At 37.2% G+C, this 15,663-nt stretch overlaps 1 protein-coding gene and 1 long non-coding RNA gene across 3 annotated transcripts in view; one reads left to right on the top strand and one right to left on the bottom strand.

Moving 5' to 3' along the window:
* The window catches only part of epha4b (eph receptor A4b), a 496,460-nt gene that overhangs the window by 53,178 nt on the left and 427,619 nt on the right, over positions 1-15,663 (top strand). For both annotated transcript variants that reach the window (XM_051922030.1, XM_028794919.2), the window contains exons 2-3: positions 4,243-4,307; positions 13,423-14,083. In XM_051922030.1, the coding sequence (XP_051777990.1) occupies positions 4,260-4,307; positions 13,423-14,083 (709 nt within the window). In that variant the 5' untranslated portion in view covers positions 4,243-4,259. The remainder of the gene's footprint in view (positions 1-4,242; positions 4,308-13,422; positions 14,084-15,663) is intronic.
* Positions 1-15,663, bottom strand: part of LOC127526511 (uncharacterized) — a 402,711-nt gene that overhangs the window by 138,408 nt on the left and 248,640 nt on the right. The window lies entirely within an intron of this gene.

The raw sequence follows: 15,663 nt of genomic DNA, 5'->3' as shown, positions 1-15,663 counted from the left end.
AAAATGAACATAGTATTTTGCCAATACAGAGACACCATATTTATACTAATATGCTTTAGTATAAAGTCTAGATTAAATTTAAACTTTGATTTTTATACTTCATAGTATTTTATTTAATTACATTTTAGTTTCACACGGCAGTGTTGATGAATGAACAATTATCACATTTTTGTTTTTTTCCAAGTTTTTGTTCTTCTTTACCATTCATTTTTTTAACATTGAATATATTGTACTTTTGAAAATTGAGATCACATTTACTAGGTGTTTCTCTGGTTATTTTTCCACAAATTCATTGTGTAGGGCTCACTGCTGAGCTTGGGCTGCTACTTATTTAATATATGTTGCCTAATTAAATAAAACAAACAGCCAGGTCTGGTTGAAAACACTTAGTGGCTGGTATTCTTTTGTTTGTGCTAATGGCAGCATGTTGTTTGAGTCCCATAATGGAAGACCTTGTACTCGTTATAGCTTTTATCTTTCAAACTGGGAGTCATAATTTTGAAGGTGTTAATGCTTTATAGCAGTTCCCTGTTATGCATGTTAATTTTTGCAGGGACATAAAGTTTAGGACCAAGTAGTATGTGCATGTTTTTCTTCATTACATAATGGCACTATTGATTTGTCTGGTGAAATTTTACTGTCTTATTTAAGAGTTCTTAAAAAAAATAAGAATTTTAATTCTATTATATGCTTAAATATTTCAAAACAAACCATGTCAGAGAAAATTAAATTATACAAATCACCTTGTTTAGTTTTATTTTGGCTAAACTTTAAAATACGAATAGCATTATAGTTTAGTCTCCCAAAACCTCCAAACAGACCTTTACAATTAAAAAGGAAAATAGACCTCTGTGTGTGTTATTCTGTAGTAGTATTACAACAAGTACCATTATGTTTAACTTTCAATCTGTGTGAGAATTTATGTTGCCTGAAGTAAAGTATACAGTGCATCCGGAAAGTATTCACAGCGCATCACTTTTTCCACATTTTGTTATGTTACAGCCTTATTCCAAAATGGATTAAATTCATTTTTTTCCTCAGAATTCTACACACAACACCCCATAATGACAACGTGAAAAAGGTTTACTTAAGGTTTTTACAAATTTATTAAAAATAAAAAAAATTGAGAAAGCACATGTACATAAGTATTCACAGCCTTTGCCATGAAGCTCAAAATTGAGCTCAGGTGCATCCTGTTTCCCCTGATCATTCTTGAGATGTTTCTGCAGCTTAATTGGAGTCCACCTGTGGTAAATTCAGTTGACTGGACATGATTTGGAAAGGCACACATCTGTCTCTATATAAGGTCCCACAGTTGACAGTTGCACAAACCAAGCATGAAGTCAAATAAATTGTCTGTAGACCACCGAGACAGGATTGTCTCGAGGCACAAATCTGGGGAAAGTTACAGAAAAATTTCTGCTGCTTTGAAGGTCTCAATGAGCACAGTGGCCTCCATCATCCGTAAGTGGAAGAAGTTCGAAACCACCAGGACTCTTCCTAGAGCTGGCCGGCCATCTAAACTGAGCGATCGGGGGAGAAGGGACTTAGTCATGGAGGTGACCAAGAACCCGATGGTCACTCTGTCAGAGCTCCAGAGGTCCTCTGTGGAGAGAGGAGAACCTTCCGGAAGGACAACCATCTCTGCAGCAATCCACCAATCAGGCCTGTATGGTAGAGTGGCCAGACGGAGCCACTCCTTAGTAAAAGGCACATGGCAGCCCGCCTGGAGTTTGCCAAAAGGCACCTGAAGGACTCTCAGACCATGAGAAAGAAAATTCTCTGGTCTGATGAGACAAAGATTGAACTCTTTGGTGTGAATGCCAGGCATCACATTTGGAGGAAACCAGGCACCGCTCATCACCAGGCCAATACCTTCATGTTTTTCAGCGGCAGGAACTGGGAGACTAGTCAGGATAAAGAGAAAGATGACTGCAGCAATGTACAGAGACATCCTGGATGAAAACCTGCTCCAGAGCGCTCTTGACCTCAGACTGGGGCGACAGTTCATCTTTCAGCAGGACAACGACCCTAAGCACACAATCAAGATATCAAAGGAGTGGCTTCAGGACAACTCTGTGAATGTCTTTGAGTGGCCCAGCCAGAGCCCAGACTTGAATCCAATTGAACATCTCTGGAGAGATCTTAAAATGGCTGTGCACCGCTTCCCATCCAACCTGATGGAGCTTGAGAGGTGCTGCAAAGAGGAATGGGCAAAACTGGCCAAGGATAGGTGTGCCAAGCTTGTGGCATCATATTCAAAAAGACTTGAGGCTGTAATTGCTGCCAAAGGTGCATCGACAAAGTATTGAGTAAAGGCTGTGAATACTTATATACATGTGATTTCTCAGTTTTTTTATTTTTAATAAATTTGCAAAAACCTCAAGTAAACTTTTTTCACGTTGTCATTATGGGGTGTTGTGTGTAGAATTCTGAGGAAAAAAATGAATTTAATCCATTTTGGAATAAGGCTGTAACATAACAAAATGTGGAAAATATGATGTGCTGTGAATACTTTCCGGATGCACTGTAGGTGAGTGGTTTTACAGTTTTCTTGCTGCTTCATGGAATAAAGATAATACTCACAACTGGGCATTCCTGGTTTTCTTTGAGTCAGATATTGTACAAAATATCTTTATATATTGTCAAATTTTACATAGTACTAGAAAGGTTGAATGTTTATTCCATTTAAGGTTGTTTTGTGTCTGGACAATTCATACACTTTGTGAGGTTTTTTTTTTTTTGTATTAACTCCTTTGTTGGAATAGTTTTTCTTTCATAATATCTGTATTTGTTTGCATACAGTGGTCTGCATGCTAAAGATACAATGCATATTTCAAATCCTTCCATCCAACTGCTTGGTTGATAAAATAGCAAAATAGTCAAAAAAATATTTGGTGAGTGGTTCCTGAAATAATGTAATGTTTTGTGTTTTTTGCTTTGCGCCCTTCCCTACAATAATGTATCATCTATAGGGGAGGAGTGAAATTTTTTATTTATTTTTTTTTACGAGAACAGGCCACTCTGCCAAATAAAGCACCCCAAAACTATCCATCTAACTCCTCCAAAATATCACCAAGGTGAGTGTTGAATGTCCCTAAAATCCTTCTCACTACCACACTGTCAAGCACACACCAGCCAGCTGGACTGATGGGCATGGAAGCGTACACAGTATAACCTCTTTGCACTTGCTTTTCAACAATGTAAATCAGAACAAGCCACAGCAAAAACAGGCATTAAGGTTAATTATTCATTTTCTGTTATACAAGTCTATAATCCAAAAAGCAAAGAAATAAGTTGATGGTCATATACAGAATAGAAAATGAAATAATCTATAAAACACAGATCCAAAAAATTAGTCAAAAAAACAAGAAATTGGTCATAATTTAACATCAAAACAGCCAAAAGATTAGGCAAAAAGAACAATACAGAAACCAACTAAAATTTGAAAAAAAAAACAATAAACACCACACTTAAAATACAAACCACTATCAGTGGAGCTCTAGAGATGCTCTTGTAAATGTACAGAACACCATGCTTGAGCAAAAGTGTTACAAGTGCTCTCCTAGTTTATCCCACTATATTACATGACTGCGGCGCAAAAAGCATTGCATTTGCATTGCAAGTGGTATGGATAGGAGGGGCCCAAAGCTGTAGGCAGGCGTAAGAGGACTAGGGGCAGAACCTCAGCTCGGTTGTGACAATGAGCTCTGGCACACCCCACCTCCTTAACTTGAATTAGGCAGGTTTGTTATGTAATTCTTTATCTGATGCTTATGATGCTTTGTAATCCTGCCTTTAAATACCTTAGCCAGTGAATACCTTATATTTGTAAATTCCAGAATATTCCAGAGGTTACACTTATACAAAAATGCTTACTAGTGTTATTTTCAAATAAGTGCCTGCTGAACTCTAAGTGATTTTTCAATGCAATCTGCCGTTAATTGCAGTAACTTGCTACACATTTTAGAGTTGCCTTAGTAACCTTTTAAAGCAGGTATTTGAGGATCAAACATTGCAAGTCTTAAACAAAAGAAATTCATCCATCTTCTTGCATTTTTATTTAAAGTGGCTATTTCTTTTGATAGAAAACTAAAAAAGATAGTAGAACATTGTTCTAACACTTATTATAAGCATCTCTGTATGTAGGTTTCATCTGGGAAGCTGGGTGGTCATTCAATATCAAATATACAGAGAACGAAGAATGTTCTGAAATGTTTTGTTTCCTTTTTCTGCTTGCAGTGACACTACTGGACTCCATGTCAGCGCTAGGGGACCTAGGCTGGGTGGCTTATCCATCGGAAGGGGTAAGTACATTTTACAAAATTACCACTTAGTTTGGTAACTGCCTGCAGACACTTCAATGTCCAATACTAGGGAAATAAGCTTTAAGGCCCAAAGCTGTTTTTTAAATCCTCATAGCTGAACATGAGTGCTTGCAATGCAATGCAATGCACATGCACTGAAAAAGTGTAATGTCTCCTTTTTCCTGTGTTTTTGTTTTTGTCACCCTCAACACCTTGTAAACAAATTTTGTGTTGCCCTATTACTCAGAAATTCATTGAGGAATTAAGTATGGCCATATTTCTAATGGCATAAAAGCATTTATGGTCAAGTCAGAAAGTATGTGCATGTTCTTTCAAGTTAATGCTTTTTTAAATATCTGGACATAACTAACAAGTATTTAGTCCCTACCCATATAGTTAAATATAAACTCAAGTAAAGCAGAGCATATTACACATGATCATTATTTATCAACAAGAAAGGAACCAACATGCAGAAGCTATAAGGTAAATAACCACACTGTTGCTGCTTGTGTATCAAATAACATTGTAAATAGAAGTAAGTGCTGCTAATTGAGTGTCCATGATCAGGTACTGCAAATCACATTTATAAAAGCAAAACCATTTGGTGTTTTAGTCTGCAGCATTCAGATTTGTAGTAACATCATGCCAAACAGAATGACATACAGAATGAAGTTACTTTTGAGAAGAATTAGTTGTTTATTATTTTTGAAAGGCCATAAGGCCTACAAAACAGAAAAAACATCTAAATATCAAAATTGTCAAGATCCCGAAAGTTACATCCAGGGAATAAAGGCCATTAGCAGAACAAAATATCTTAAAAAAAAAAAAATGAACAAGAATGGCTTTTATGGAAAGCTAGCTAGCTCGTTCTCTCCAAATGAATATGGTAGTACAGCTTTAGTATACAAAGTTTTATTTGAGTGAATTTACTATTCCTCTACAATTATCATGTTTACATGTGCTTCAATGACCCAAGTATTCACAGAAGCCTGACTTCTAAAATCCCATGTAAACCCTTATTCCAATTAGAGAAATAGGGTTATTGGCCTCTGAGAAACCAGATTAATAGAGATGGATATCTACATGAATAATCCAATTACATGGCCATATAAACCCTTAATCAGGTTACTGTTTAGGATTTTGTACTCTGTGCCTGTCCATTGCACTCTTTTAGCCTGTGTATGTTTCACTCAAGCTTTCAGAAGGCATGGGTAGAAGCGTCCACAAAATAAATTTCCAGAGGCAAATGTTTGGACGAGTGCATTATACCTTCTCCTAGAGGAAATAATCTGTCTCAATATTTCAGAAATTGCTAAATTTGTTTTGAAGAGCTGAGTGTACAGTGCTAAACTCGGTAACATTAAAAGTATTGTGCGTTACATTGTCCGATTAGTTTTTAAAGTAACAAGTAACCTCATGCAACACTTATCTTATTGAAGTAAAAATACATTCGTTATTATTATTCCAGCAGCAGTGGGCGTAAAGTGAGAAGCACATGTACCGAGACCTTTCAAAGATTCAATCACACAACCAAGCAGAGGCGAGTTTCCTGCATACAGTCTGCTAATGGAAATCTATAAATAAAGCATCAATTTGACTAAATTTATTATAAAACACAGGAAAATTACTTAATAAAGAGTACTGTAAAAAGAAAAAACCTGAATTGAAGGGATCTATTCTAAAAGAGTATTCTCAAAATATAAACTAACAAAATTGTGGTAGGTGGCACATGTAAATGGTTAATTAATTGGCTATCCTTTATTGTCCCTGCATGAACGTATACATAAATGAAATTGATACTTTCATAACCATCTGCTGAATCTTCTGCTTTTGGCTGCTCCTGTTAGGGGTTGCCACAGCAGATTATCTTGTTCCATATCTTCCTGTCCTCTACATCTTGCTCTGTCACACCCATCACCTGCATGTCTTCTCTCACCACATCCATAAGCCTTCTCTTAGGACCTTCCTCTTTTCCTCTTGCCTGGCAGCTCTATTCTTAGCATCCTCTTCCCAATATACCCAGCATCTCCCCCTGTACATGTCCAAACCAACGCAATATTGCCTCTCTGACTTTGTCTCCCAACCGTCCAACTTGAACCGACCCTCTAATGTACTAATTTCTAATCTATCCATCCTCGTCACACCCAATGCAAATCTTAGCATCTTTAACTCTGTCACCTCTACCTCTGTATCCTGCTTTCTGGTCAGTGCCACCATCTCCAACCCATATAACAAAGCTGGTCTCTCTTCCGTCCTATAGACGTTTCCTTTCACTCTTGCTGATAACCGTCTGTCACAAATTACTCCTGACACTCTTCTCCACCCATTCCACCCTGCCTGCAGTCTCTTTTTCACCTCTCTTCCCCACTCTCTATTACTCTGTACTGTTGATCCCAAGTATTTAAACTCATGTACCTTCGCCAACTCTACTCCCTGCATCCTCACCATTCTACTGACTTTCCTCTCATTCACACGCATGTATTCTGTCTTGTTCCTACTGAAAATCATTCCTCTCCAGGGTCTCCTCAACCTGCTCCCTACTCTCGCTACAGATCACAGTGTCATCAGCATACATATCTTATACAATTCCTACATATCTTATACAACTCTGCAGTCTGCTAATGGAAATCTATAGTTACTACAGCTCTGCACATCCCACTTATTCTTAAAAATTAGCACCAGTACACTTCTTCTCCTCAGGCATCCTCTCATTTTCCAAGATTCCATTAAACAATCTGATTAAAAACTCCACTGCCGTCTCTCCTAAACACCTCCATTCTTCCACATGTATGTCATCTGGACCAACGGCCTTTCCATTTTTCATCCTCTTCATAGCTGTCCTTACTTCCTCCTTGCTAATCCGTTGCGCTTCCTGATTCACTATCTCCGCATCATCCATCTTCTTCTCTCTCATGTTCCCTTCCTTCATCAGCCTCTCAAAGTACTCTTTCCATCTGCTCAACACACTCTCCTTGCTTGTGAGTACATTTCCATCTTTATCCTTTATCACCCTAACCTGCTGCACATATTTCTGAGCTCAATCCCTCTGTCTGGCCAATCGTTACAGGTCCTTTTCTCCCTTCTTAGTGTCCAAACTCTCATACAACTCATCATACGCCTTTTCTTTAGCCTTTGCTACCTCTCTCTTCACCTTATGCCTTATCTCCTTGTACTCTTGTCCACTTTCTGCATCTCTCTGACTATCCCTTCTTCACCATCCTCTTCCTCTGTATACTCTCCTGTACTTCCACGTTCTACCTCTAGGTTTCCTTTTCCTCATATTCATCACAGCCATGTCCATCTGACCTCTTTCATTCCTCTCCTTGACACCATGCCTACCCATCACCTCCTCCGTCCCCTCTGTTCCCTTCACCAACATGTCCATTGAAATCCGCTGCAATAACCAGTCTCTGTCCCTTGGGTATACTGTCCATCACTTCATCTGACAGAAATCATCTTTCTCATCCATCGCACAACAGACCTCCGGGGCATATGCACTAACAACATTCATCATCATACCTTCAAATTCTGTCTTCATAATCATCACTCAAAAACACTCCTAACATACTGTTCCTTCAGAATAACATCTACCCCATTTCTACTCCCATCCACACTATGATAGAACAATTTGAATCCAACTCCGATCCACCTGGCCTTACTCCCCTTCCATTTAGTCTCTTGCATGCACAATATATCAACTTCCTTCTCTCCATTAGATCAGCTAACTCTCTCCCCTTACCAATCATACTGCTATATCTCAAAGTTCCTACCCTTAGTTCTACTCTCTTTACTTTCCTGCTCTCCTTCTGCCTCGGGACACATCCTCCCCTCTTCTTCTCCTTCTTCGGCCAACAGTAGCCCAATTTCCACCAGCAACCCAGTTGGCTAATAGTACAGGTGGCAGCCATTGTTAACCCGGGCCTTGACCAATCCAGTATGGAAATCTGTATTGTTGTCCACTTATTGATCTGGCAAAATTTTCCACCGGATGCCCTTCCTGACGTAACCCTCTCCATTTATCTGGGCTTGGGACCGGCATGAAGAAACACACTGGTCTGTGCATCCCCTTTGGCTGGGTTTAAAATTCTTCTCTATAAATACATTTTAAAAATTATTTTTCCATTTTGAGATATTTCTGTGGGTCTGTGCAAAGTAGGATTAGATTTGTTCAATGCAAGAATTGTTTTTTTATTCAGTCTTATGATGTTCAGACTACCTTTTTAATATCACCAATCCATTTGTTTTTAGACAGATTTTGAAATAAAATTACTGTAAGTAAAAAAAAAAAAAAAAAAGTTGCACAATTTGTACCACTGTTATCTTATGGATCTGGTACCCTAGGTCCAATCAAACGTATGTAGAGTTTGCATTTTGAATGATTGTTCATCTGTTTACTCTGGTTTACTCTGGGGATTCAAAATTGGCATTTATGAGAGTAAAGGCGTTGTGATAGAGTCCATCCCAGTCCTGCCCAAGGCTGTGTCCTCACTCACCTTCAGTGCTGCAGAGATCAGCTTTGGCCTGCTGTAACCCTGAACTGTATGAAGCGGGTTTCAGAGTGTTATGTAAATAAACAAGTAAATTTAAATTTGTGACTAAATTTATTGTTTAAATTTGAGCCATGTGACAAAACACACAGACTTAGAGGACAGTTACTACTAGGCCTGGATAAAAATGGCCATGCTGTAATTCTTAGTTTATCGATAATTTACGTCATTAATGTAAATAGTTATACATTTGTATATTTTTCTTCTTAACTCAACATAACTGAAAAGATCTCTTCAGAGAAGTCCAAAATCTGTCAAGTAAGGATCCTGTGTACATGGCACTTGGTTTGACCTGTTTACTTTAGCTATCCAGTCTTATAACAGCAGCACAGACATAACACCTCATCAAATATAATGAAAATTCCTAATTGTTTTACTAATTTCAAAATTGAGGTCAACTCATACAGTGTTATTAGCAGTGCATAATTAATAGGAAAGATAAGCACTGAACTGTGATATGGAATTACAGAAAACGTGTCAGCACCTCTAATAAGATGTAAGACCACCAGAGAATAATTAAAGCACTATTTTAGAAATCAAAGGAAAGAAATCAAAGGCTTAAAAAGAACATCCAAATAATAAAGACTTTAAGACCAACACCCTCCGAACCACACTTTACTAATGCTCCCCTCTTACAACCACCTACCCATCCCAATCCTCATTTGTTATATTTTGCCTCATATTCCTATATCTCTAATCATTTTTCTCTGATACCTGATAGATGTTGAAAGCTCAGAAATGAAAGGCTGTTTTAAGATACATGATTCATTTCCTCTGTTTCTAGATTTCTAGCTATATACATGTGTGTGTGTGAATGCATATATACAGCTCTGGAAAAAATTGAGAGACCACTGAAAAATTATTAGTTTCTCTAGTTTTACTATTTATAGGTATGTGTTCGAAGAACATGAACACTTGTTTTATTCGATAAGCTACTGACAACATTTCGCCTGAATTCCACATAAAAATAATGCTCTTAGAGCATTTAATTACAGAAAATGACAACAGGTCAAAATAATGAAAAAGATGCAGTGTTTTCTGAACCTTAATAATACATAGAAATGAAGTTCATTTTCAGTTTTAAACAACACAATACTAATGTTTGAACTAAGGAAGAATTCAGAAATCAGTATTTGGTGGAATAACCCTGACATTTAATCACAGCTTTCATATGTCTTGGCATGCTCTCTACCGGTCTTTCATGTTGCTCTTGGGAGACTTTATGCCACTTCTGGTGCAAAAATTTAATCAGCTTAGCTTTGTCTGATGGCTTTTGACCAACCGTTTTCCTGCTGAGGTTTTCAATGGGGTCTATGTCTACTGTTTGGGCTGGCCATGACAGGGTCTTGATCTTGTGTGGTCTTCCATCCACACCTTGATTGACATGGCTGTGTGGAATGGAGCATTGTCCTGCTGGAAAACCCAGTCTGCAGAGTTATGGAACATTGTCAGAGCAGAAGGAAGCAAGCAGGACAACCTAGTACATGGCTTGATTCATGTGTCCTTCACAAACAAAAATCTTCCCCATTCCAGCCTTGCTGAAGCACCCTCAGATCAACACAGATCCAGTAGGCTTCTCAAGGTCTCTGTCTTATCATTAGACAACCAGGTGATGGGAAAAGCTGAAAATTGGACTAATCAGAGAAGAGGACTTTTTTCCAGTCCTCTATGATCCAATCCTTATGGTCTTTAGCAAAGGTCAGCCTGGCACTTCTTTGCTTCTCATCGGTGAAAGACTTTTTTTAACTTTGCATGACTTCAACCCTGCCCAGAGGAGCCTGTTTCCAACCATCCTTGCCATGCACTTAACCTCAGCTGCCCTTCTTTTTGTAGGTCACTTAATGTCATCCTATGGTTGTTGAGTGACATTTGAATGAGTTGACGACCATTCTGGTTAGTGGAGAGTCGTTTTCTCCCTCTGCCAGTCTGTAACTTTGTTGTCCCCAATGTCTGCTGCTTGACCTTGCTCTTGTGAACTGCCATCTTTGAAATTTTGGGGATGGAAGGATCCTTTTGCTCACTGTATCCCACTGCTAGTAAAGCCAGAATTGCTCCCTACTTTTTCTCACTCAGAACCTTTCTTTTTAACTCTTTTAGCATGATGAATATATATTTTTGTATTTCAATTAAATTTAAGGTACTGCTAGCATTGTTTTTGACATCCAAATTGGTCCTATTGCAAGAGGTTAATGATGACCACAGCATTGTTTTTTATACTTTTTCTTGTTAAATTAGATGATCACCTGAACAAAATCTTATCAGTCCCTCATTAAGTAAAGTGAGCTGTGATTGTGTTGGAATTCCACCACAGACACTGGAATGAAATGGCTGCCATACATAGTGATGCTGATTTAAGAAAAAAATTAAGTTTTCTCTTAATGGTTTCCAGAGTTATATATACACACACAATTATGAATTGTTACATTATTTGTCTTAAAGGTAGATTTTAACAATGTATATTTTCCTCCATGCTCGATTTTTGTCCCAAGCAGCCAAATTGGACAGGAAAGAATAGAATTTAAAGTTTTAAAAGAATCAGTTAATATATATACAGTATGTTGGCAAACAAACCATCTTTATCTTGACTTTCATTTGAAATTTAACTGTAAGGAAAGTGTAACATTAGTAGTGTACATTTTTCTGCCTTTTAAAAAAAATCACTCTAATTTTGAGCTATGCTTTAACCTCACATACTGTAGATTCACTAGAAATTCACTTGCTTTGTATATTTGTTATATTTGGATTTTGTTTTTCTTTTTGAAATATATTAGCGTCAGTCTGTTAGTCATTGTCTAACCCTCTTAGTCCTGAAAAGGGTCGCAGGGGTGCTGGAGCCTATCCCTGCTAGCACAGGATGCAAGGCAGAAACAAACCCTGGACAGGTTGCCAGTCTGTCGCAGGGTGAACACACACAAACACACACGCACACACACGCATGTGCACACGCACACGCACACACACACACACACACACACATACACAGGAAAATTTAGCATCACTAAACAGTAATTACACCATTTGTTCAAGCTGTTGTATGTAATAAACATACATAATTTGGCTGAATTTAAAGTCATAACAAGGTTATAAAAATGTGTTATATAGAATACCTAATAAGATAAATCCTTGACTAAATTCATCACACTTAAATCACATATTGGAGGTTACGGAAAAAGCCTTGTGGTGGCTGTGGATCCTTAGGCAGAGATTTGTGGAGTAGTACGCCTCTTGGGCCCAAGTCAGGGGCTAATCACTGATGGCTGTAGTCAATAACATAACTTGCTGAAAACCACTTAATCCAATTTACGGTTGTGAGGGACATGCAGCCTATCCTGGCAGTATTGGGCTCAAAGCAGTAAATGGCCCTGAACAAGGGCAGTAGTCTATCTCAAGGGCCCCCACAGACACAACAGCTCTCAGGATGTGTGGTAAAAACTACAGTACCCTGTGACTAAATAAAATCGTAGGGTGCACATAAATGAATTAATTCAATCAATTAATAGAACAGCTAATTTCATCATAAAATGTAAAAAAACAACAACATTGTAATTCCCCACCATGTAAACAAGTTTCAAAAATTGTTTGAATCAATTTATGTTCGCTCCATGATTTTATTTAGTCGCATATAACCACAAAAACTGTGGTTAAAGAAAAAGTATTTTTTTGCTTTTTGGTGCATTTATAACTAAAGTAAATAAAATAGTTTTACTTAAATTTTTAATATTTTATTGTAACCTTCTCTTTTGTGCTTTGAAAGAAGACAATCATTATTGCATAACTCTATTTTTTTAAACCTAAAAAATATACAGAGATAAATCCAAACAAAATCATTCAGAGAGTCTGGTTTGCAATTATTTGAGTTATGTATTTGTTTGTAATGATCACCTACTGTATAAACTACATACAATATTTCATTCATATGTAAGAAAAATTAGTTTTACCACAAAATGTCATTTTGCAATCATGTGCAATCAGTAATAGTGGTACAGAACAATTGACATGCCATTATGACAATCAAAGCTTTCTGGTAAGAGTAAAAGAAAAAGAGCTTCAGTTACAGACAGGCTCAGAAATGAAAGCAGATGGAGTGAAATCATATTTGCCAAATTGTGGACTGCGATTTATAAAAGCAGGTGATATGCTCTGTTCCATATTTAACCCACAGCAGTTATTCAGGCAGACATCCTCTGGGCAGCCCATTGTGTATGCATTTAGAAAACTTACTAAAATTGCTAAAATGAAATTTGATTTCAGTAGACCAGTGGAAGAACATGCTGTCAGAGAGAACTGTTATGCCTAATAAAATTTCAGATCTTTTTGGGTTTGAATGGAATTCCCATTGGACTTTTTACTTCATCAAATGTAAGAAACCCATGGTACAGTCAGCTGAGGTTGACATTTTATGTTTGTATTGGTATAAACTTGTCTAAAGTGTCAGTGCTAAATGTTAATATACATGCTGTTTTGGTAAAGTTTATATAATGGAAAAAGTAAAGTAGCACAAGAAATAATAATTTTGTACATACCCGCTTCTGAATAGTATTTTTTTCTCTTCCATTTTTTTTCTGTAGTGGGAAGAAATCAGTGTAATGGATGAACGGAACACCCCCATGCGCACTTATCAAGTATGTAACGTTATGGAAGCCAATCAGAATAACTGGCTGCGCACTAGCTGGATTCCCCGTGATGGTGCACAGCGTGTTTATATTGAAATTAAATTTACTCTGCGTGATTGTAACAGCCTTCCTGGAGTTCCAGGCACGTGCAAAGAAACTTTTAACATGTATTATTATGAGTCAAACAACAGTAACCTTTGGATAATTAAAGAGAACCAATATGTCAAGATAGACACAATTGCAGCTGATGAGAGTTTCACCCAGGTGGATGTTGGAGACAGGGTGATGAAGTTGAACACAGAGGTACGGGATATTGGCCTTTTGAGCAAAAGAGGATTCTACTTGGCCTTTCAGGATGTTGGGGCTTGCATTGCTCTAGTTTCGGTTCGTGTTTTCTATAAGAGGTGTCCTCTCACAGTTCGCAATTTAGCCCAGTTTCCTAACACAGTCACGGGAGGTGACTCAGCTTTGGTGGAGGTTCACGGTTCTTGTGTTAACAATTCAGAGGAATTTGAGAACCCAAAAATGTACTGTAGCGCTGATGGAGGCTGGCTTGTACCTATTGGTCGATGTATCTGCAAGCCTGGATTTGAGGAGTGGAAGGATATATGTCAATGTAAGTAAAGTCTTTACCTTCTTATCAAAGCTCCTTCTCTATCATCTGATATCATAGGTCTTATAAGACATTAAAATCAAACTTGAAGATAGAAATGTTATACATGTGACCATGTTTTTTCTGAAAAAGTAATTTGTCCTAAAGCTGGTTTATATGAATTATGTTTTGCCTTGAAGTGTCAGTGGTAGCTAGGAGATTTGTACTTGTAGAGCACCGGATCAATGCATTTTAAAGAACCTTGTCTATTGCTGGGAGGATTTTTTTTTATTCAAGAGTAATACTTTTTATCCACCTATCATCTCAGTGATGCTTCAAACCAATATATTTCTGCATGGTAAATGTAAAAACAATTTACATCTTTGAAACTTAGTGCAGAGGTGCTGCTTGTATTACAACTGAAATGAAAAGAGGCTATAAAAACTGTGCTTTACTGACACTCTCACAGTTAATCTATGATGAATAAATCTGAAGCTTTGTTTTGTCCTAAGTTACACTTTATTTAATCAATTGCTTTCATGTTTTCCTTGAATCCATGCAGAGACAGATTTATAGACTTAAGGGACATGATGAACAGTTCCTAAGATAGTGTCTCAAAGCTGAAGACAATCTATAGTGAGCCCCTGCATATTTTTGAAGTTTTCAGAAATATTTATCTACATTTGTAAATGCAGTCAGGTATTTCAGTGAAAAAATAGGGCTTTGTAACTTACTACGAGTTTTACTTTTTCAACTGCTAATCTTTTGGCCAATTCCCATGGTTCTTTCTTTTTCTCTGAAGTCATAATTTGTTTGATTCCCCTGAGGTTTAAATAAGATTCATTCAAGCAGTGCACACAGTGAAAGGTGTTAGACTTTTAGATTAGGATATTTCAGGAGTTTTTTTTTTTTTTTTTTAATTTTTGGACAACTCCTTTACCTTACTGACTTTGGCTTAACATTTTGATTTCTGCAGGTGTATGTTGGTTACATCTCATTAAATGGACAAAGTACCATACATGAAAAATCTTATGCTAAAGGGTGCAGATGCAAGAATGTATTCCATTAATTATATTAAAAAATTGTTAGCATCAGTATACCTGTGAATTTTAATTTTTATAAGATTAAAATTAACAGCATCTACTGGATCAAAATTTTTTTTCTCTTGGATATAATATTAAGAATGTACCAGCAATATCTTAGAGACAGTTAAAAGGTATTACTTAAATTGACAGTTAACAGCATGACAGGAAAAAAATGCACATTTCCATTGTGAACAGCAATAACAGGGGATAATAGAAAAATATGGCTTCAGAATGGCTTCAGGCTTCAGAAAGGGCAGAACAAGGTCAAGTGGTTCATAATGTTGAGAAGAGTTTGAGAAATTAAGCCTGAGAAAAGGAAGCTTAAAGGGTAGAGATCTGTCTAGAATTATTTACCATAGGGGTTAAATTGCCCCATTTAGAGTAGGCAAAGCTGAGTCAGGAGATTGGCTTCACTCTGATTTATGCTTTCAAATCTTTTATATAAAACAATTAAACTGTCTTATGAATGTACTTTCGTTGTTTGTGTTCATTTGTGCCTTTTGATATACTTAATTCTAA

This window comes from Erpetoichthys calabaricus, chromosome 2, assembly GCF_900747795.2.
Source record: "Erpetoichthys calabaricus chromosome 2, fErpCal1.3, whole genome shotgun sequence".
Lineage (NCBI taxonomy): Eukaryota > Metazoa > Chordata > Cladistia > Polypteriformes > Polypteridae > Erpetoichthys > Erpetoichthys calabaricus.
This window is presented reverse-complemented; position numbering and strand designations above follow the sequence as displayed.